The sequence below is a fragment of the Dermochelys coriacea genome, chromosome 9 (assembly GCF_009764565.3).
Source record: "Dermochelys coriacea isolate rDerCor1 chromosome 9, rDerCor1.pri.v4, whole genome shotgun sequence".
NCBI classification, from domain to species: domain Eukaryota; kingdom Metazoa; phylum Chordata; order Testudines; family Dermochelyidae; genus Dermochelys; species Dermochelys coriacea.
This window is the reverse complement of record NC_050076.1, coordinates 43,011,603-43,033,420: the sequence shown is the minus strand read 5'-3', so window position 1 is coordinate 43,033,420 and position 21,818 is coordinate 43,011,603. Positions and strand designations below refer to the sequence as shown.

General features: G+C 42.4%; 1 protein-coding gene across 2 annotated transcripts in view; it reads right to left on the bottom strand.

Moving 5' to 3' along the window:
* Positions 1-999: 999 nt before the first annotated feature.
* LOC119861320 (vesicle-associated membrane protein 2-like) overlaps positions 1,000-21,818 on the bottom strand; it is a 101,141-nt gene continuing 80,322 nt past the window's right edge. For both annotated transcript variants that reach the window (XM_043492561.1, XM_038416338.2), the window contains 4 exons: positions 12,419-12,542; positions 8,010-8,168; positions 6,119-6,170; positions 1,000-3,592 (listed from right to left, as the gene is read on the bottom strand). In XM_043492561.1, the coding sequence (XP_043348496.1) occupies positions 3,576-3,592; positions 6,119-6,170; positions 8,010-8,168; positions 12,419-12,542 (352 nt within the window). In that variant the 3' untranslated portion in view covers positions 1,000-3,575. The remainder of the gene's footprint in view (positions 3,593-6,118; positions 6,171-8,009; positions 8,169-12,418; positions 12,543-21,818) is intronic.

Genomic DNA, 21,818 nt, shown 5'->3' with positions numbered 1-21,818 from the left:
TGCGAATACAGACTAACACAGCTGCTACTCTGAAACCTTTCCAGACTACAATACTCCTTTCAGGAGGCTGATTTGTCTTGCGTACCCTAAGTTTCACCTCACTTAAAAAGTACTTGCTTACAGAATCAAACATAAAAATACAGAAGTGTCACTGCCACACTATAACTGGAAAATTGTTACTTTCTTATTTTTACCATATAATTATAAAATATATCGATTGGGATATAAATATTGTACTTACATTTCAGAGTGAGCCTGTTTTTCACTTGTGAGGCCAAAGCCCGAGCCCTGCTGCCCATAATTTAGCTTTGCAGGACCCTCTGTGGCAATGGACCCTGGGCAGTTACCCTGCTTGCTATCCCCAAACGCCAGCCCTGTGTACGTTTCTGTGATTTTATTTATTGCCTGTATCCTGTCCATAACTTTTAATAAAAAAACTCATACCAAAATCGTAGCCTTATATAGAGAGCAGTATAAACAAGTCATTGTGCATATGAAATTTTAGTTTGTACTGACATCACAAGTGCTTTTAATATAGCCTGTTGTAAAACTAGGCAAATATCTAGATGAACTGATGTACCCCAGGGAAGACCTCTGCGTACTCCAGGGTATGAATACCCCTAATTGAGAACCTAGAGAGGCTAATTCTGCTATCCTTACTCACAGTGAGCAGTAATTTAGGCCTGTGTATTCAGGATGAGGGGTTGCCCCTATTTAGCTAGTCTCAATGTAAATGTTCTGCACCAGTGCAAGCCATGTTTTGCACCAAAGCAGTGTGGCTGCATTAGCGGTTTTCGCTTGTATAGCTACATAGACATATTTCAGAGTAGCAACCGTGTTAGTCTGTATTCGCAAAAAGAAAAGGAGTACTTGTGGCACCTTAGAGACTAACACATTTATTAGAGCATAAGCTTTCGTGAGCTACAGCTCACTTCATTGGATGCATTCAGTGGAAAATACCAGTGGAAAATACTGAATGCATCCAATGAAGTGAGCTGTAAGTCAGGAAAGCTTATGCTCAGATAAATTTGTTAGTCTCTAAGGTGCCACAAGTACTCCTTTTCTTTTTAAATAGACATAATTACACTAGTGCAAATTTCCCTCCTCTATACAAGCTTTTAGCAGTCTCATGGAAATGAATCAGTTTACACAGGGAGTAATGTACTACTAAATGTTAGAGTGTCAGGTTTTTTTTTTTTTTTTACAAGAGCCAGACAATTGTTTTGCTAGTTAAAAAAAGTTTTCAAGTTGGACTGCTTAGCCTTTTTCTGCAAGTCCCCTATCCTGCAGGCTGCTAAGTCAATGGGAATGGCACTCAGCACCTCACAAGATCAGGCCCTTAATTACTTTAGAGTAAACAAACATTCTATCCCTAGTCAATGAGCTTTTAGAGTTTGTGCATTTATTCCCTCACAAGATTGAAGTAAGCAGGACATATCATTAAGCCCAGTAATACATTAGTAGCTTTCAAAATGACATTTCCATTTCATTAAAGCTGTGGGGATCTGCTATTTCTCTGTCATATGGAACATGTAAAAATAAAGCAATAAAATAGACAGCAAAAAATAAAGTAACTAGAGCCTTTCAACTAGCCATTTCTTATTTTCTCTTCAGAAATCTGCTTAAGCACAATTTGTATGTACGTCCATTACAATGTCACATTAATGTATATATACTGATTGGTTTAACTATCTGTTTTGTATTTTCTCTAACACCATATTTAATGATGGTTTGCAATGAGAATATTTACAGGTGTATCGATACATTTACAAATTTTGTCTATGGCAGCCAAAGATAAAAACAAAAACCCAAATACTTCTTCTGGTATTTATGCCAACAATTACCCTTTCAAAATCCTGCAGAAAAATTATCAATAATCACTCTACATGGATCCTGTCAGGATCATTAGGCCCCAAATTTGACACATCTTTATTTGTATTTGTTACATTTGTTTGAAAATAAAAACCAATATCATTCTCTCTGCATAGTATTCCCTCCCTCTTCTAAACAAATTATTCAGTGCTTAAAAAATCCTAATACAAAGCCAGAAGCTCACTGCTTGTGAGCAACCCTATAACAACAGGCCTGTGTGTGTGTGTGTGTGGACAATGGGAAAAAATTTGAAATGAAAATCTATTTCAGTTACAAACTTCCATAAGCAACAAGGGCCATTGTAAACAGAATATAAACAGGTTTCAGAGTAGCAGCCGTGTTAGTCTGTATCCGCAAAAAGAAAAGGAATACTTGTGGCACCTTAGAGACTAACACATTTTTTGAGCATAAGCTTTTGTGAGCTACAGCTCACTTAAAGCTTATGTTCAAATAAATTTGTTAGTCTCTAAGGTGCCACAAGTACTCCTTTTTTTTGAGAATATAAACAGTGAGTTTTAAAAAAGTATAAAAAGTATCTCAACAGAGCCCTTTTAAAAAGGGGATGCTGTCAGTTTAAGACTGTATAGATTGCCTTACTTGTGTTACTAATAACAATGCCTCAGATTAGCAGTTCTGTGACATTTTCATTCCATGGACCACTTTATAAAAGAACTGTTCTTTCATGGGTCCTCCCCACCATAATTCGCACCCACAATCTCCCACTGATGGATTTTCAAATGCTTCATTTGGTGAGATTCCATGGAAAAAGGCCCCCAATCCTGCAAATTGATGCATATGGGCATATCCCTGTAACTGTGCAGAGCCCCCTGACTTCAGTAGGATTACTCATGTGCTTAAAGTTAAACATGGGCATAAGTGTTTGCAGAACTGGGGTTCAAGTGCCATACATTAACCATAAATCTGAGGGCTGCCATCTTGGCTTATTAACAATCTAAGGTTTTTTTGGGTTATTTATGATTGTTTTTTGTCAGTGTCATTCTTGCTTCTCATCCGGTTCTCCTTCTGGTTCTCATACACTACCATGCTGCCACAGGGTTTGTATAGGAAACAACCGAATGGAAAGTTTAAATCCATGAAAGCATTCCTATAGTTATACAAAACCTAGACCAAATAGTTTCAAACCTGGATGCCTAAAATTAGGCTCCGGAGTCAGAGTAATTTGACATTCAGATTCATTAAACATCTGCAGCTCCCATTGACTAAAACAGAATTAGCAGGTGCTCTAGATGAATCAGGCCACATTTATTTGTGTGTTTAGATATGGATTTTGAAGCCTAATTTAGGCCCCAAGTTTGACAATTTTGGCCCTACTATTTAATAAAAATCTTAATTTTGGGCCTAAACTACATGACAGTGTCCTTTTAAAGTAAGGACTTTCCCCATAACTGTTCTCTTATGATTCTGAAAAGTGTAGGATGCTTTTCGATATATTACAGTTTCTGAAGGTCATTGTGGATGCATTTTAAGACACAATGATAAGACAACATACGGAATTACTTTGCAGTATTTAGCTGGTACAGTTTCATGTGGAAACAGTATAATACCAAACACACTACATTGAATGCTTACGGATTATTACAGGCAAAATTCCCCAAGACACCAGGAATTAAAAAGCAGAGTTCAATAAGAGAACATCAGAAAAGATGAACCAAGCCATGCCAAGCCTTCCCCTCGTTGCCTTTTCAAGTGCAGAAATAAACTAGGAAGGAAAGAAGGAAAAAGAAAACAACAGATGTTATCATATAGTTAATATTGGACTTCATTCAGAGAGCATATCCAGTCAGAAAACAGGCAAGCACATTAACACAACCCTGCCTAAGGAGCACACTGTGGTGTTATTACAATAACAACTTGTATTTGGTATCGCAGTGTCTGGGATTGGGCAGCTCTGGAAAGGGTGGTGGTCTGAGCTGCAGGATAAATATGCTGGGTTAATCACCGAAGGTATGATCCTGTCCTCATAAAAATCAAGGGCAGCACTCCAATTGATTTCAATCATAGCCTGATAAAGCTGTCACTACACAGCAACATTTAGCCCAGTGAAATGGATGTGACTGCACCAGCCACTGTGTTTTAAGGCACCAGAGAAGTCACTTAGATCCCTCTTCAGGACAGCACTTAAGAACACACTTAACTTTAAGTAAGTGCTTAAATCCCATGGACTTCAATGGGATTTAAGTAGATGCTTAAGCGCTGTGCTGAAAGGGATGCTGTCCTGAATCAGGGCCTAATTTCTCTGCCTCTCAGTACTCAAATCTGTGAAATGGGGATAATATTTTGCTTTCTCCCACCCCTCATCTGATTTGTCTATTTAGATCAGTAGTTCTCAACTCTGGTCCACCGCTTGTTCAGGGAAAGCCTCTGGTGGGCCAGGCTGGTTTGTTTACCTGCCACGTCCGCAGGTTCGGCCGATCACGGCTCCCGGTGGCCGCGGTTCACCGCTCCAGGCCAATGAGGGCTGCACGAAGTGGCGCAGGCCGAGGGATGTGCTGGCTGCCCTTCTTGGTAAACAAACCGGCCCGGCCCGCCAGGGGCTTTCCCTGAACAAACGGTGGACCAGAGTTGAGAACCACTGATTTAGATTGTTATCTCTTTGGGGCTTGGACTGTCTCTCACTATGTGTATGTACAGTGCCTAGCACAGTGGGGTCCTAAAGTAAGTTGGGACTTCTAAACAGTACCAGAATGGAAAACAACAACAACCTGGAGTGCAAAGAAGTATTTATGAAAAAATGTATGACCCTGAGCCTTAAAGCATTGATTTTCTCAAGTATTCACTAGGCCTAACAATTATATAAACAACCTCAAATCATAGCCTATGTCTACTTTACAAGCTAGGGGTGTGATTCCCATGCTCGCATACATATACTCGTGCTAGCTCTCGCTGAGCTAGCATGAGTATAAATAGCAATGTAGTTGAGGTTGCAGAGACATAGCTTAGGTGTGTCGAGTACAAACCCACTGAAACCAGTGGGCACGTACTTGGCATGGCTAAGCCTCCACTACCTGTGCTACCATTTCCATTCTTGTAGCTTCAGAATTATGAAACCCAAAATCATTCTGGGTCACATTGGTGCCAGCTTTTATATAACTCATACGTTACATCATGCACCTAACTCATGTTTACTGATCATCTGTAAGTATAACAGAAGCAAACATACACAGACTGAAGGTGAAGTAGGTAATCTGAGAAGAAGGTATTAGTACATGCCTATAACACAATTTGCTGTTAAATCTCTTTTAGATTACTGGCAATATCGTCTGACTGAACAAACCCCCAGTTTTAATATCTAATGCCATATTAAAGTTACATAAAAGAAACTTCATTCATAACAGCTGTTGCTAACACATATAGTTATATATATATATATATAACAGGACTCTGTGTTCAGATTTCATACACAGATAGAGACATTAGTATCAGAAAGGAAGGATTACAAAGTCTTTTCTTTTTTAATATCTAGAAATTAATATATTATATTGAATAATATATTAAAAAAGAAAAGACTTTGTAATCCTTCCTTTCTGATACTAATGTCTCTATCTGTGTATGAAATCTGAACACAGAGTCCTGTTATTATGAGATCCCTGCTTTGCCGCCTATAGGATTGTGACCCGTTGTTCATATTCTATTTCCAGGTATTATATAGATATGCAGAATATAAGACACTCCTTGTGTCACCGAGAACTCAAGGCAGCTTTGGGCCAGGTTTTAGATATCTAAAGATGCAGATAGTCACCTCATGAGATTTTCAAAAGCACCTACATGCTTAACTGCCATTGACTGGCACTTTTGAAAAATCATATTAGGCACCCCTATGTAACTTAAAATTTGGCCTGCTGTCCAGATTCTATAACAGTGAACTAATTTACATGACTGAGTCTTCTCCCACTAAAGTAAATAGGGTTTGTGTCATGGATTTTAATGAGAGTAGGACTGAAGCTCTTTGAGATTGCATAAAAGTTTACCTAATCCTGAAATGGTGATATTTAAACTCGGAGAAACTATGTAGTATAACAGAATGGGTGCCATTAAAACTTGGATGTTTCCAACCCACAGTCAATTAATGTTCAGTGAAATTCATAGTATATCTCCTTATAACAGCAGGACGCTTGAAGGGAATATTCAGAGTCAGACTATCTTCCTAAATGTTTTATTTCCTTCGCATGAGGACATTGGAAATCACAGAGCTATTTAGATTGTACATAAAAAATGAATTACTTACTTATAATTACAATAAGAATGACTGCACATACTATACCAAGGATGATCATCATCTATAAAGAGAGTTAAAGAAAGAAAAATGAGGTCTTTGCATTGTAAAAGGTCGCTCCTGGTTTTATCTTTAGGTGGGCTGTTCACTCTGTCCCAGTGTTCTTAATCATTGCACAGACACCCTGTAATCAATTTTTATAGGTCCCTAATGTAGCATTTCCTAGAACCGAGACAATCTGAGAGAGAGCATCTGTTAAGATACAGTCTAACACGTTTGAAGCTGTATTCGCTGGCTGTGTTGTAGCCTAAGTTATAACGTGGCCAGCTAATATGGCTTCAGATGTATTCACCAGTATCTCAACAGGGCTTTTAATCATGGTAAAATAACTTGATTAGCTAACGTGATTGAAAAGCACACTTTGTGAGAGTCAAGATAGGCCCTAATGTGTGACAGGAGGGAAGAGCCAACAATTGGTACTGGCCACTTCTCCTCTCCCTCTACTCCTCCTCTGGCTTCTGAAGTCTGGAAGCTTTCTTCACTTTACTTTCCTTTTCAGGGGAAGCAGGGAGGAGGTCAGAGTAGGGGTAAGGATCCAGCCCTGGAGACAGCTGGTCTTACTTGAGAAGGAGGTGAATTGCCAGTAGCACCACAGGTTTCTAGGGGATACAGAAATGAAGCCAGGCAACTGGGTTGGGGTTTGCACTGGGGAGGCATATGGATGGGTGTTTGGCATGGGGACAGGGAGAATGAGGGCTGAGGCAGGGGGCTGGAAAGGATGATACTGGAGTGGAGAAGTAGGTGGTTTCAGGATGGGAAGGAAGAGGGGTCTTTCTTGTTCAAGGGAGAGGATGAGTCTGTTGAGGGGTAGAGGCAAGATTTTGGTGAATTCAATCTTTGCTTAGACTTAATCTGGCCCTGCTGAAGAGATTCTCTTCTTCCTTCGTTTCCCATGGTAGCCTGAGGAGGCCCTAGGTCGTCGTCTTCTTCTTCCTCCAGAAGCTTACCTCCATGAAGGAGAAAGAGGTTCATCAAACCTCACAAGGAGAGAAAGGCTTTTCCACCACACTCTTCATATATGTTATGCTGATACTGGCTTTATGCATGTTTTCAAGTGTATTTTTATTATGTTGGGGCTGAGGTTTTTGCATGTTGTATCAATTTCTTCAGTTTTCATGTCACATGTTCTCACATTTAGATTTTTAAATTAAAAATTTTCCCCAAAGAAACAGTTGGGTTTGAAGTATGTGAGATGAGGGTATGGTGGGAAATTCTTGCAAAAAAAAAATCTAAAAACTTTTATGAAACCCCCAACTTTTACAAAACATTCTAGAGAGTCTGTGAAATCCAAAAGTTGGCTGGAGTTAAGATAGTAACGATTGAACTTAACAAGAGCTTTGAAAGGGATATAATTGCTCAAGCTTCAGTATAGAAGCCAACTTCTAATTATTTGGGGGAAGTTAGAAAGAAACTTCCCCTTGGGAAAGCTTATTCCATAGTTGCCTATTGCAGAGTTTCTTGTACCTTCTTCCAAAGCTGCCAGTGCTTGAGTGCTGCCAGTTTCAGAGGCAGGATACTGGGCTAGATGGATCACTGGATTGACTCTGTATTGTCATTCCTATGTTCTCTCATTCCTGTCTCCAGAAATTGGCTGAAACCTCATAATTATAGATCCAAATTTCAGATAGCACAAAGATAGTGTAGGTTAAGTCTATCTCTATTCAAAGTCACTATAGCTTCCAAAGACTATCCTACTGGTTTAAAGAATAACATATCTTACTTTTCAGTATTAAGAAAAAGGGTCATTTAAAGCCAGCCTACTGTTACAAGGACTCATTAAAGCAAAGTGAAAGTAAACAATTAACATTTAACAGATTTAACAAGAGATACCTATCCTCTTTACCTTGCAGTTTTTCCACCAGTATTTTCTCTTCAATTTAGCTGCACTAGTTTCAAACTGTGAGGCACCAGCTTGTAATGCATCTGCCCGGTTGTCAAGCTCTGAAAGCTTTTGGTCTCTTTCTAGAACCTTGTCTACATTCACTCGCATGATGTCCACCACCTGAAAAGATAACCCTCAGTTAGCAGACTCCATACATGGAAAGGCTGTATTCATAGGACTGAAATCTCATGGCAAATGGGAAGGGTCCCTTTGCTATCAAGGTAAAAATTATGGCTTGCTATTATATAGACAATTCCTCCATAACAGGGCTACTCAAACTTATCCTAGGAGCCCTATGTAGATAGTAAGGTGCACATAATCATGCTGAGCTCAAGTGTCCTTACAGACTATAAAATACTAAGACATTAAAATGTACTCTAGTTATTTCCATGAAGTTTTTTGAGGAACATGTATGCACTGGTGCTTTAGCCCAGTTAGCTGCTTTGTTATTGTTACAGGAAACTGGCTGACATACCTATCACGGAGCAGGCACCAGCACATTTGCATTACATGCTAGCTCATAGTGCTGGTTAGGAACACAAGCCCAAAGGTATTGTTTTCACTGCTGATGACTTAAAAACATAGTTGCCCTATCATAACTATAGCAGTAGTCTTGATAGGAGTTTCTAATAGGAGCTACCACAACCTATGAGCTCCTTCGCAGACAAGGTGATCTTACAACCGTAGTCTGAAATCCTGTTTGGTATTGCAGGTGGGGAGAACATTTTGGATAGAAAAACTCTAGTCTTTGTTAATTTCACCATGGAGACCAGCATGGGCCTGATGCCCAAAAGAGCATAGGTTGGAAGAGACACACAGTAGGTACTGGGAAAGGCACAGTAATCCAGTTATTTTATTCATATTGAAATATATTTACATTGATTGGGCATTTTTAGCCAATTAATGCTTAAAAATAGAAATCCTGATCCAACTTCATCAACGTCTTACATAGGCACAGTTTCTGTTTAAGTCAATAAAGTTGTGCCCACTTATGGCAGCAGTAAATGTGAGACTGGCCTGCAATTCCTTATAAATTATTAATACTGCAGACTATGTCAATTGTACTTAATTTAATTCAATCTGTTCAGAATAACAATAATTAGCTGTAAAAATCAAGAGTCAAACACACACTTTGGACACAGTAAAAACAGTGAAACCCTACATGCTGGCTTAGTTATAAGATGCATCTTGTATTTATGTACAAGAGAAAACAAAAGATAGTGGGTCCCATCCTGCTCTCATTGAAGTCAAACACAAAACTCCCATTATCTTCCAGTGGGAGCAGAATTAGGTTCTCAGTGTGAAATCCTGGTCTCACTGAAGTCAGTGTGAGATTTCACGTCTACTCGCAAGTAAAGTTTTGTTCCTGTCCTTGTGAAATGAAATGGCATGTACTAAAACCATAGCTTCTCTGCTGGATTTCCATAGAGCAAGTATCTGGTGCCACCTAAAGGATGGTTTCAGAGTAAAGGATGGTTTCAGAGCAGTAGCCATGTTAGTCTGTAGCCGCAAAAAGAAAAGGAGGACTTGTGGCACCTTAGAGACTAATAAATTTATTTGAGCATAAGCTTTCGTGAGCTACAGCTCACTTCATCGGATGCTTTACCACAAGACACATTGAAACAAAAACATTTCCTAGGAAAAGACTGCAGTAAGAGGGCAAGATAAAAGTAAAGCATGATGAATCAGATCCTCAGCTGTGGAAATCAACACAGTTCCATTAAATTCAAGGGATCTGGCTTGATACATATATCCTATCCTGAAAATCCCAGTAGAGTTTTGCCTCCTTGATTCTAGTCAGCCTGTGATTTAACAGCTGGCTGAGCTCCCCCCAACACATAAAACGTGAGTTCTGCCTGCTCCCTTAAATGTCTTCTCTGGACTACCAACCTACAGCAACTTCTATCCCAAGTCTGAACTAGCCATGGAAGTGAACCTGGACATTTCAAGTGCACCCTGGGATTGATGGTCACCTGCTGTCCACTTACCAGACTCGCCAGGTAGTGACTTCCCTGACAATTAGCCTGATTCTCTCTCTCTCCATTCAAACTCCTCTTCACTACGAAGCTGACTCCTGTAGGCCTGAGTTAAACATATCAGAACTAAAGTGTGTCTCAAGCCACAAAGTTCAGAACCAGGTCTTCAGAATTTTGGAGAGTTCTAGGCTTTTGGTTTGGCCAGTCTATTATTGGAAGCCTTTTCCATCCTCCTACTTGAAGAACCCCATTCATGCGTTTGAAGTAGCTCCTTTTAATCAATAAACTAATCATATTTCACTTCCCAAGTAGGGCCATTTGCTTTGATTCTGAGCAATGTAAATGCTCACAGCACCCTTATGATGCAGTCTATTTAGGTAGAGAAGTTTATTTTATGATTCTGACTGAGGCAGGGTCCTACCAAAGGCTGAGACACAGTGGTCCTGATTCTCTTCTCACTTTCCACAGTGAGAATGAGAAGTCACTCCATTAAGGTAAATATAATTATACTGTTGTAAAACCAATGGGAGAGAAGAATTGGGCCTAGGCTTTTCTGTAGCTGGACCCTATTCTGATCTGCCCCAAATATCAGCAAAGGAGCATCCAGGACATGAAGCCGAAGAAGGTTCTAAAGGAGGCAAACTCTGTCTAAAATATAACATTAATTGTATGTATAATGAGAAGCTCAGGTTGGACGATTTCTGTAAACGTCTTTCCTATACTTGTTAAATGCATTTGGGGACAATCCCAACACCAGTTGAATGGATATTTTTTGGTGTTTGTACATCTGAATTGGCATTAAGGATCCACAGGGAGCAAGATAGAGTTCTATACAACTAGTTGTTCCTAACTATGTGGTGTTCGGTTAGGTAATGGCGCATGGCCTAGGAAGTCTTCTACGTACTGTACTTAATACAGACATCTAAAGTCAGCACTACATAACTGGCCATAGTGCAAGTCAGCAGTTTATCCGTGATCAAACCCCAAGTTTAGCTCTATGGGTTGCACCCAGGATTAGCTTCACTAGTTCAGTGAATATGGTAGTAAATGAATGCTGGCATGATGAGTGTGACTGAGTGAGAATTTTCCGTAATATTTTGTATGAATCATGGGAAAAGGTTATTTACTCTTGGGTAGCTATGACAAAGGTGTCAATGGTGCCTAGGTGTCTTGAGTTTGGCCCATATCATTGGGGAATCCATGAAGACAATGGCAAAGCCAAACTTTGGGACATTTGCTACCTAGCAACTAATGACCATGGATGGTCCACTCCACCTTCCCCCACTCCCTCCCCTGTAGGAAGCCAGCTGTGTTTAACCAATTGGAGAACAAAGGACTGAAGAGGGGCCAGGTAGGATTGACCTGGGAACTTGAACAAGAGGGTACAGACTCAGAGCAGAAGCCAATGGGGACTTACCACTTTAAGGAGAATGGGCCACTCTGATTAGTCCAGAGCCACTTTCTTTTCTCTATGGTAACCAAGGGCTTTCTATGCTGGGTTCCTGTTGACTAATAAATCTTTCTGTTTTGACAACACTGCATGAAGGTCACTAAAGATGCTGTTGGAGACACGCTGCTCCCTAAGATTTACAAGTGTCTCTCAGGGGTCCGCCTCAGTGGGACTCGCTGAAAGGGGGTTCATGGTGGGAAGCAGGACTGCTGAAGGCCCAGAGGTCGAGGCTACGGAGCCAGTGAAGCCATGCGACTTACTTTTAAGGAACAGTGAGACCCATAGGAGGTCTGGCTCACTGAAGGAGTCCTCCCAGAGGCTGTTCCAAAGTGAGGGGTCATAGCACTGATCCTGTGAATCCGTGACAAGGAGTAAGATTGTTAAGGGGAATTATCCCAATGAAGAGGGAATCCATTCTGGAACTAGATCTCATACGGAACTATCATTCAAAAAGTAGCTGGGGATTTCTTGGAGTTGTTGCTCTGTGGACTTGCTCAACTGTTTGTCTTTGCCTGAATTTCATTTTTAATAGTAACCAAATAAATTAAATAAAGCCCTTATTGCTAACTACAGCCTGACCCTGGAAACTAATCCAGGCTTTCAGACACAGGGTCCTTCCCACAAGGAATAGCTTGCAGGGGCAGGGCCTATGTCTTTATAATCCTTTATAAAAGGATTTATATTTATATTGGCTATTTGCAAACAATAACAGAGGTAACATCTAAGTCATACTTGTTTTGTGAGCAGAGGTGTTAGGGGTATAATGATTATGAATGAGCTCTTCTGCAATCTGCCTATTAAAAACCTTATCTCACATAAATCTCATTCCATAGACCCCCTGACTTCAATTGAATAAAGGCGACAGGATCTTTAACTGGGCAAACAGTCATTTAATCATCTTAAAAAATAAAATCTCATCAGTGCCCCTGTTGTGTGCAATTCACCTCATCGACCTGAGCTTGTGTCTGTTGCAGTCTTCTATTACTGGTCACATTGGTGGGGGGTGGAGGCCCGCCTGCCCCGGGAATTGTGGAACCTCCGGCACCTTGGCTGGGAACTGGGGCTGACCTAAACCAGAAGCACAGAAAATCATTGAACATGCATTGAATTTCATTCATTCGCACCTTCATTTTGCTACCAGTTCAAGATGTGTATACGCACAGATAAAAAGCAGAGTTTTCTAGCCTTCCATCGATTGTCAGTTAGTGCAGGTGTCCAAAGTTAGGCACTTAACTCTGTACTTAGGCACCAGGTGCCTAACTTTGGGGAACCAAGTTTGAAAATTGTGCCCTTCCGAATTAGTTCTGATTTTCCCCTCATTTTCCCCATAAAACAGTTCTGATTCAGGCATATCTACTGGAGTCAACAGGAATCCTGTGTGCCTTAGATAGGGCACTTCGATTAGCTATCAATCATCTTTCTTCTCTGGCTGAGCAGTGGAAGTCAGGGAGGAGGAAATACGCTCAGAGTATCCATGGAACAATGCATAATGGGCATCTTACCAAGCACTCCAGTTAGCTTCTGTGCAATTCATTTCCATGTTGTCAGTAGCTATAGTGTGCTCTGCTTGCAATGCAAGATACAGTCTAGCAAAGATCCTCTGAGGGGTTAGGCAGATACACTAAAATTTTAGAAAACTCTCCCCTGGCAATGAGACTAAGTCCATTTGTTTGTCAACTGCAGAAATAGGCATCAAACAGACCACAGCAACAGTTCTGAACATGTGCTCCAGCAAGCATGTGTAGATAGGGCCTAACTTCCTTACAATGGCTTAAAAAAAAGCCTTGAAGCTGGTCTCTAAGGGCATGTCTACACTATGAAATTAGGTCGATTTTATAGAAGCTGATCTTTAGTAACCGATTTTATACAGGCCGTGTTAGTCTGTATTTGCAAAAAGAAAAGGAGTACTTGTGGCACCTTAGAGACTAACAAATTTATTTGAGCATAAGCTTTCGTGTGCTACAGCTCACTTCATCGGATGCATCCAATGAAGTAAGCTGTAGCTCACGGAAGCTTATGCTCAAATAAATTTGTTAGTCTCTAAGGTGCCACAAGTACTCCTTTTCTTTTTGCGATTTTATACAGTCAATTGTGCATGTATCCACTAAGTGCATTAAATCAGCGGAGTGTGTCTTCAATACCATGGCTAGCAATGAGTCATAGAATGGTGCACTGTGGATAGCTATCCCACAGTCCCCGCTGCCCATTTTGGGTTAAGCTCCCAAAGCCTGATGGGGCAAAAACACTGTCGTGGGTGGTTTTGAGTACGTCATCAGTCTTCCCGCCCTCCCTCCCTGAAATCAATGGCAAACAGTCGTTTCACACCTTTTTTCCTGGGTTACCCATGCAAATGCCATAGCATGGCAAGCATGGAGCCTGCTCAGCTGCGCACTGCTTTTGTGAGCATTGTAAACACCTCACCCATTATCCTGCAGTATGTGCAGAGCCTGGCTAGGAGCCGCCAGCACGAGGATGATTGTGAGGAGGACATGGACACAGATGTTCCTGAAAGCATGGGATGTGGCAATTGGGATATCATGACAGCATTGGAGCAGGTTGATACAGTGGAACGCCGATTCTGAGCCAGGCAAACAAGCACAGACTGGTGGGACGGCATAGTGTTGCAAGTATGGGATGATTCCTAGCGGCTGCAAAACTTTTGCATGCGTAAGGCCACTTTCCTGGAACTTTGTGACTTGCTTTCCCACGCCCTGAAGCACAGGAATACCAAGAAGAAAAGGAGTACTTGTGGCACCTTAGAGACTAACAAATTTATTAGAGCATAAGCTTTCGTGAGCTACAGCTCACTTCAATGCATCCGATGAAGTGAGCTGTAGCTCACGAAAGCTTATGCTCTAATAAATTTGTTAGTCTCTAAGGTGCCACAAGTACTCCTTTTCTTTATACGAATACAGACTAACACGGCTGCTAATCTGAAACCTAGGAATACCAAGATGAGACCTACCCTGAGAGTTGAGAAATGAGTGGCGCTTGCCGGGTGAAAGCTTGCAACACCTGATTGCTACCGGTCAGTGGGGAATCAATTCGGAGTGGGCAAATCTACTGTGGGGGCTGCTGTGATCCAAGTAGCCAAGGCAATCGATACCTTTCTACAAACCAGGGTAGTGACTCTGGGAAATGTGCAGGTTATAGTGGATGGCTTTGCTGCAATGGGGTTTCCTAACTGTGGTGGGGCAATAAATGGAATGCATATCCCTATCTTGGCACTGGATCATCTTGCCAGACAGTACATAAACTGCCAGGGGTACTTCTCAGTGGTGTTGCAAGCACTGGTGGATCACAAGGGCCATTTCACTGACATCAAAGTGGGATGGTTGGGAAAGGCACATGACGCTCGCATCTTTCGGAACTCCGGGCTATTCGAAAAGCTGCAAGAAGGGACTTTCTTCCCAGACCAGAAAATTACCTTTTGGGGATGTTGAAATGCCAATAATTATCCTTGGAGACTCAGCCTACCTCTTGCTCCCATGGCTCATGAAGCCGTACACAGGCAGCCTGGACAGCAGTAAGGAGCAGTTCAACTATAGGCTGAGCAAGTGCAGAATGGTGGTAGAACGTGCCTTTGGACATTTAAAAGGGTGCTGGCATGGTTTGCTGAGTAGGTTAGACCTCAGTGCAACTTATATTCCCATTGTTATTGCTCCTTGCTGTGTGCTCCATAATATCTGAGAGAGTAAGTGGGAGGTTGAGGCAAATTGCCTGGCAGCCAATTGTGAATAGCCAGACACCAGGGCAATTAGAAAAGCACAGCTAGGCGTGCTGCACATCAGAGAGGCTTTGAAAAACAGTTTCATGACCGACCAGGCTACGGTGTGACAGTTCTGTGCGTTTGTCCTTGATGCAAAGCCACCCCCTTTGGTGAATGTACTTCCCTGTAAGCCAATCCCCTCCCGCCCCACCCTGCCCTTTGACCACAGCTGGCAAAAGAAATAAAGTCCCAATTGTTTTGAATCCATCCATTCATTCATTCATTATTTATTAAAAAAAAACTGAGATCACTGACAATGCTGACTAGTAAAAGGTAGCCCGGGTGGGGTGGGGGAGGAGGGAAGGACAAGGCCACATTGCTTATTATAGCCACACTACAAATCAAAGCTGTTTGAATGACAGCCTTCTGTTGCTTGGGCCATCCACTGGAGTTGAGTGGCTGGGTGCCTGGAGTCTCCTGCCCTGCGTTCTTGGGTGTCTGGGTGAGGAGGATATGGAACTTGGCGAGGAGGACAGGCCATTACATAATGGATGCAGCGGGGCTCTGTACTCTAGTTGCCCTTCCTGGAGCTCCACCAGATATCTCATCATGTCCGTTTGCTCCCCCATTAGCCTCAGCATCGCCTCCTGCGTGTTCTGATCACACTCACTGTATGCTTTCCTGGCCTCTGCCACTGAATGCCTCCATGCATTCAGCTGTGCCCTATCAGTGAGGGAGGACTGCATGAACTCTGAAAACATGTCATCACAAGTGCATTTTTTTTTGCCTTCTAATCTGCGATAACCTCAGGGACGGAGTTGATACAGGGAGCACAGAAACATTTGCAGCTGCAAGGGGGAAAAAAGGGAGAGTAGCATTTAAGAAGATACATTTCTGAAAACAAAAGGGAGACCCTTTCACAGTGAATCAAGCAATTCACAGCAGACAGCACATGTGTTTTAGGTACAAGGTCACATTTTGCCTTTTATATTGAGCGCCTGCCGGTATGGTGACACATCACGCATGACTGGGCAACAGAATTCGATTTCCAGGCAGCCCTGGTAAGCCAAATGGTATGTGGGATTGGTTGTTCCACGTTCATAACATGTGGGAATGGTTTCAAACTGCAGCACCCGCCTTTCCCATAGCAACCAATGCCGGTTGTTTTTGCCATTTAAAAGGAGGGGCTGCGGGTTTCGGGGTGGATGTGCAGCACACCCTTCCTTGCCCCTGCATGGCTATTCTCCGGGATGATCCTTTTTAGCCAAGCACAAACAGCCGATCATGACCAGGGTCTAATGTGCCGGGGATCACCAAACAGAGGGGATTACTGTTCCCTTTCAAAAATTCCCCTATTTCAACAAGGTGAACATGAATGATATCACTTTCCTGAGGCTGACACAGAAAGATAAGGACCAAATGTTGCATGAATGCAACCAAAACCCAGGACAATTCGCTGCCATGCTTTGTGCTGCAATGAATCCAGACTACTTGCTATTGGTTTGGCATGGTAAAGTGTCCTACCATGGAGGACGAAATAAGGCAGCCCTTCCCAGAAACCTTCTGCAAAGGCTTTCAGAGTACCTCCAGGAGAGCTTCATGGGGATGTCCTGGCGGATTCCTGCTCCATCCCCAGACACTTTAACAGACTTTTCCAGTAGTTGTACTGGCTGCGAATGCATCTCAATTGTTCAGGGCAAATCAAACATTAAACACAATTGCTTTTAACCCCTGTAATGTAGTTACAAATGTGCACTCACCAGAGGTGACTTATCAGCCTTCAGAATCTGGGAACAATACGCCTTGGGAAGGTGTTGGCTCCAGGGTGATGAAAAGGTCCTGGCTGCCGGGGAGAACGGATTCTCCACTTGCCTGCTACGCATTCTCCTCCTCCTCCTCTTCCTCATGCACAAAATCCTCCTCTGTGTTGCGTGAGGCTCCCCCCTTGCAGGTGTTCACGGACAGTCTTGGGGTAGTGGTAGGGTCCCCCCATAGAATGGCGTGCAGCTGATCATAGAAACGGCATGTATTGGCCTCTGACCCAGAGTGACCATTTGCCTCCTTTGTCTTTTGGTAGGCTTGCCTGAGCTCCTTAATTTTCATGTGGCACTGTTGTGTGTCCCTGGTGTAGTCTCTGTCCACCATGCCCTGTGTGGTTTTGGTAAATATATCAGTATTTCTTCTGCTAGATTGGAGTTCTGCCTGCAGAGATTCTTCTCCCCATACAGCAATCAAATCCAGTGTCTCCAGCTCGCTCCATGCTGGAGCTCACTTGCAATTCTGCTACTGCATGGTCACCTCTTCTGCTGAGCTCGCCACGCTGACCAAACAGGAAATGAAATTCAAAAGTTCCCGGGGCTTTTCCTGTGTACCTGGCTAGTGCATCGGAGTTGAAAGTGTTTACCAGAGTGGTCACATTGGAGCACTCTGGGATAGTTTCCAGAGGCCAATATCATCGATTTGCACAGAGCTGCATCTGCACTACCCCAAATTCGACCTAGGAAAGTCGATTTTAGCGCTACTCCCCTCGTCGGGGAGGAGTACAGCAGTTAATATTAAGAGCCCTTTAAGGTTGGCGGAATGGGGTTGGTTGTGTAGCTGCATTGCTCATAAAATCAGCCTAACGTGGCTAAATTCGACCTATTCTTGTAGTGTAGACCAGATCTAAACTACCTTGCAGTGGTGGAACAACCAGATGAACTGAAACAGTATATTCAACTCTTTATAAAATGGATGGATTTGCCATATAAAGAGCAAAACGTGGGCACGCCTAGTTCTGTAAATCTGGCCCCAGGGCTCATAAATCCTCAATCCAGGCAATCTGATTGCAATCAATGCACTGGGGAGGGCAATGATTCAGACTCTTATAAGTATTAGTTGTGTATAAAGTGAGAGAAAATACATGACATGCTAGGTCTCCCTTGGCTGTTTTGGTTCTCTTTCCTCCCATCCTCTTTTCCTTCAATGTTTTCATGGGCTGTGTGCCCTAAGCCCCTGTTTTCTAATAGTGATTTAGAATAGTCCCTTCCTTCCTCCTTTCTTGTCCTGTGTTACCTTCTCTTAATTTCTGAGCTTCCCCATCCCTGTCTCCTTCCTGCCTCTTTACCACCAACCACCCATGATCCCACTCTCCGGGCACATCCTCATTTGTCATTAGTCACTCCCCATCCTGCATCACCCACTTCAGATGCTCCCCACCAGTAACCCTTACCCTCATTCTTCACTCTCTGCTCATCATTCTCATTCTGACTACCCCCACCATCCACCTCTCTTCCACTGTTACACTTTGCTTCACTATCAGCCCCTTCCAGGGCCTTATGGTAGCTGGGCAATGTCAAGCTGTAGACCTTCATTTCTCCTTTTCTTTCAGGTTGGGAGGATTTTGCCCTGCAGCTAGGCCTACTTACTTAGGTTATAGCTCAGCTCAGCAGTGTGGCCAATCACCAGCAGACAGAGCTTTGGGGGCAGGGAGCAATTTCAGAGCTCCTTCCCTCCTCCAGCCACTGATCTAAATTAGTTGATGGAGTGAGCAGGAAGAGAGCTGATATGCTCACTCAGCATGGCTCCTCCCCATATCTTTGAGCTGCTGGGGGGAGATGAGGTTGAGAACCTGCCCCCTCTACTCAGTGCTGTGAAAGTAAAACCACCCTCGTAAATCAGAGCGAGGTTAAGAGTGAGTTAAGCAAGGAGAGGCATCAAAAAAGAGGACAAATAACAGCGGAGGGAGAAAGGATTGGGAGGAAATTAAGGCTGAGGATAGTTTATGGCAAGGGGGAGGATCTCTGAGAGACACTGTAGTACTTAGCCAGCCCAGCCTGGACAGCATCAAATAGGGTGACCAGATGTCCTGATTTTATAGGGACAGTCCCGATATTCAGGACTTTTTCTTATATAGGTGCCTATTACCTCCCAACCCATGTCCCAATTTTTCACACTTTCTGTCTGGTCACCCTAGTATCAAACACCAACTGCCACCCCAGAGCAACAGACCTGGCTTAAATCGTTTGCCCAAGAGTACAGATTACAATGTGTGGCAGAGCTAGAAATAGAACCCACATGTCCCACCTTACATACAAGACCAGCATGGTCATCCTCAAAATTGCTTTTAAAAAACATTACCTTAAGATGATCTGACAGATCCAATCTATCCTGGTGATTGAACTTCAGCAGACAAATCATCCCACTTGCCTGACAACTCCTAATGATTTCAAGCAGCCATTCCTCAAGCCCACACATCAAACCTATGACTCTCTACCTTTTCTGAAGGTTCCCCATCAATTCATCCTGCAAGGGAAATAAAATCTTCCTATAACTGCCAAGGAAATCCCTGAACATTTGAATTGGAACCACCCCCCCCCCCACACACACACACACAAATCTCACTCCTACATTCCTAATGCCTCCGCCACAACGACATCCTGAGGGGGCACAGTGTCTCTCTGAATCACTAATTTCTACCAGGGCTCGATTAATGTTACTGGAATTGCATCCCTATCAGAAAACTGCCACAACACCTTGTATTTAATAGAGATGTGTTGATTCCTCAAATGCACCCTCAGTATTGATTTGTCATTTTGCCAAGTCCAAGAGCCCCTCAGAAAGATCATTGTTCACTTACTGAGATTAATGCTGCATATTACACTTCTTTTATTATGATAAATCATTTATCAAGCTTTGATTGAAAGGAAAGGGCTTGAGTCATATGATAAATAGCACATCCTTGTGAACTTCTCATCAGTTGCCATGAACACAAAAGTACAGATTGTGAACTCATTTCACCAGCCTCAAATCATAGCAACTCCAATAAAATCAGTGGGGGTACTCTGAATTTACACTGGTATAACAAAGATCAGAATCTGAACTATAATGTACAACTGATTCAAACAACACACTCTGTATGGATAGCGTTTTGGGAGGATGTTCTGGGATTCTGCAGTTGAAATTGTAAAATATCATCATGACTCTGGAGGAAATGACCCTTTTCCCATCAACCCAACTAGGTAATTTATGTGGAAAAATTGTGTGATACCCATTTGCTAGTTTAAAAACACAACAACGCAGTCATCCCCTTGCTATATTTTGTTAAAATCTCTGAGGCTACAGAATGCTTATACACGGAAAGAGGTATTATTTAAACCAGCCACCTGCTTTGGCTAATAAGGGTGACCTATAAAAGAGACATAGTCTTCAAGGACAAGCTGGGTAGGGTTGCTACCCGCCCCCCACACTGCACCCAGTCTCAATTTCTGACCATGCTTCTGCATTCCAATCTTTGTAGGACCCCAAAATGAAAGCACCCAAGTTTGGCTAAAAAGCTGGGTGCTCAGTTCTATAGACATTTTCTGACCAATATTTACAAGGCACTTTTGCTTCCCTATCTGTGCTTAAAATGAATTTCCATAAATCAGAAGCACTCCCTAATTTGCTATATCATAGTCTTCTCACCAGTCTCATTGATGCCTTCTTATTTGGTTGGAATTAGGGTTCAGTTGTATGTTCAGGGACCACATTGTCCCCTGTACAGGTTAATTCAGCCAAAAGGACTGGAAGCACTCACAGCACGTTCCCCCACATCATTCCAGAGCTCCTACACTCCAAACACTGGCAAGAAGGAGGTGTTCTCTTTATTAGAGTTGGTCGGAAAATTTCCAGCGGAACATTTTTACAATATAAAATCCTGATTTATCAAATGCAAAATGTTTTGTGAAAATGTGTCAATTTCAACCAATCTTCCAATGGAATATAGACAGGTTTCAAAACTTGCCTGCTTTCCTGCCAGCTCCCCAACCCGGCTCCTCAACAGCTCATGTGAAGGGCTACCTCAGAGTTGTGACCCTCAAGGCTTCCTTGCTAAATGAAACAGCCCAGATTGGTCAGTTCCACTGCTGCTATTCAGCGTTGGGCAGCAATTATATTGACCAGCCGGGGCTGCTTCATTTAGCAAGGAAATCATTTCTGTGAGGTATTAGTCAGCCAAAGAAATGTGTTGTGATACATGTCAGCACCCTGAGTTATATAACAGCTGAGGATTTATGTTTACAAGAGGTTTTTTTTTAATACATAAAATGTCACAATTTTTTAAGTCCAATGTCTCATTCCTTTTTAGGCTCAACAAATGTTGAGTCCTATCAAGATGCGGGGTATGTGGGATGAAGCTCTCATTTCAGATCCTAAATTCAATAATACATTTTTAGGTAAAGAGAAGCAATCAGCTGAGAAGCTGTTATTAATACAAGGCTGAATATTGCACATCCCAGATCTTGGGCTAGATTGATTTTTTTGGGGAGGGAAATTTAAAATGCTGAGGGACAAGGAAGAAACGTATCTTTGGCAGGTTGAGTTTAAAAAAATGGTATCTGATCAAAGCTGCCCAGTGATTGGAATGCTAGAGTAAAAATCCAGGATGAGATGGATTAAGGACAGATGAGGTAGTCACAGGTGTATGATAAATAGATTTATCACTTGATATCTCAATACACGGTATAGGCTTTGATAGACTTCAGGCATTCTACCAAATTAGTAGGCAATATAGAATGCAGAATTTTGCTCTCGATAACACACACGCAACCGCATTGACAAAAAGAACACTTTGGCTCTGTGTCTAATTTAAAGCATTTAAAGAACATTCTACCAAT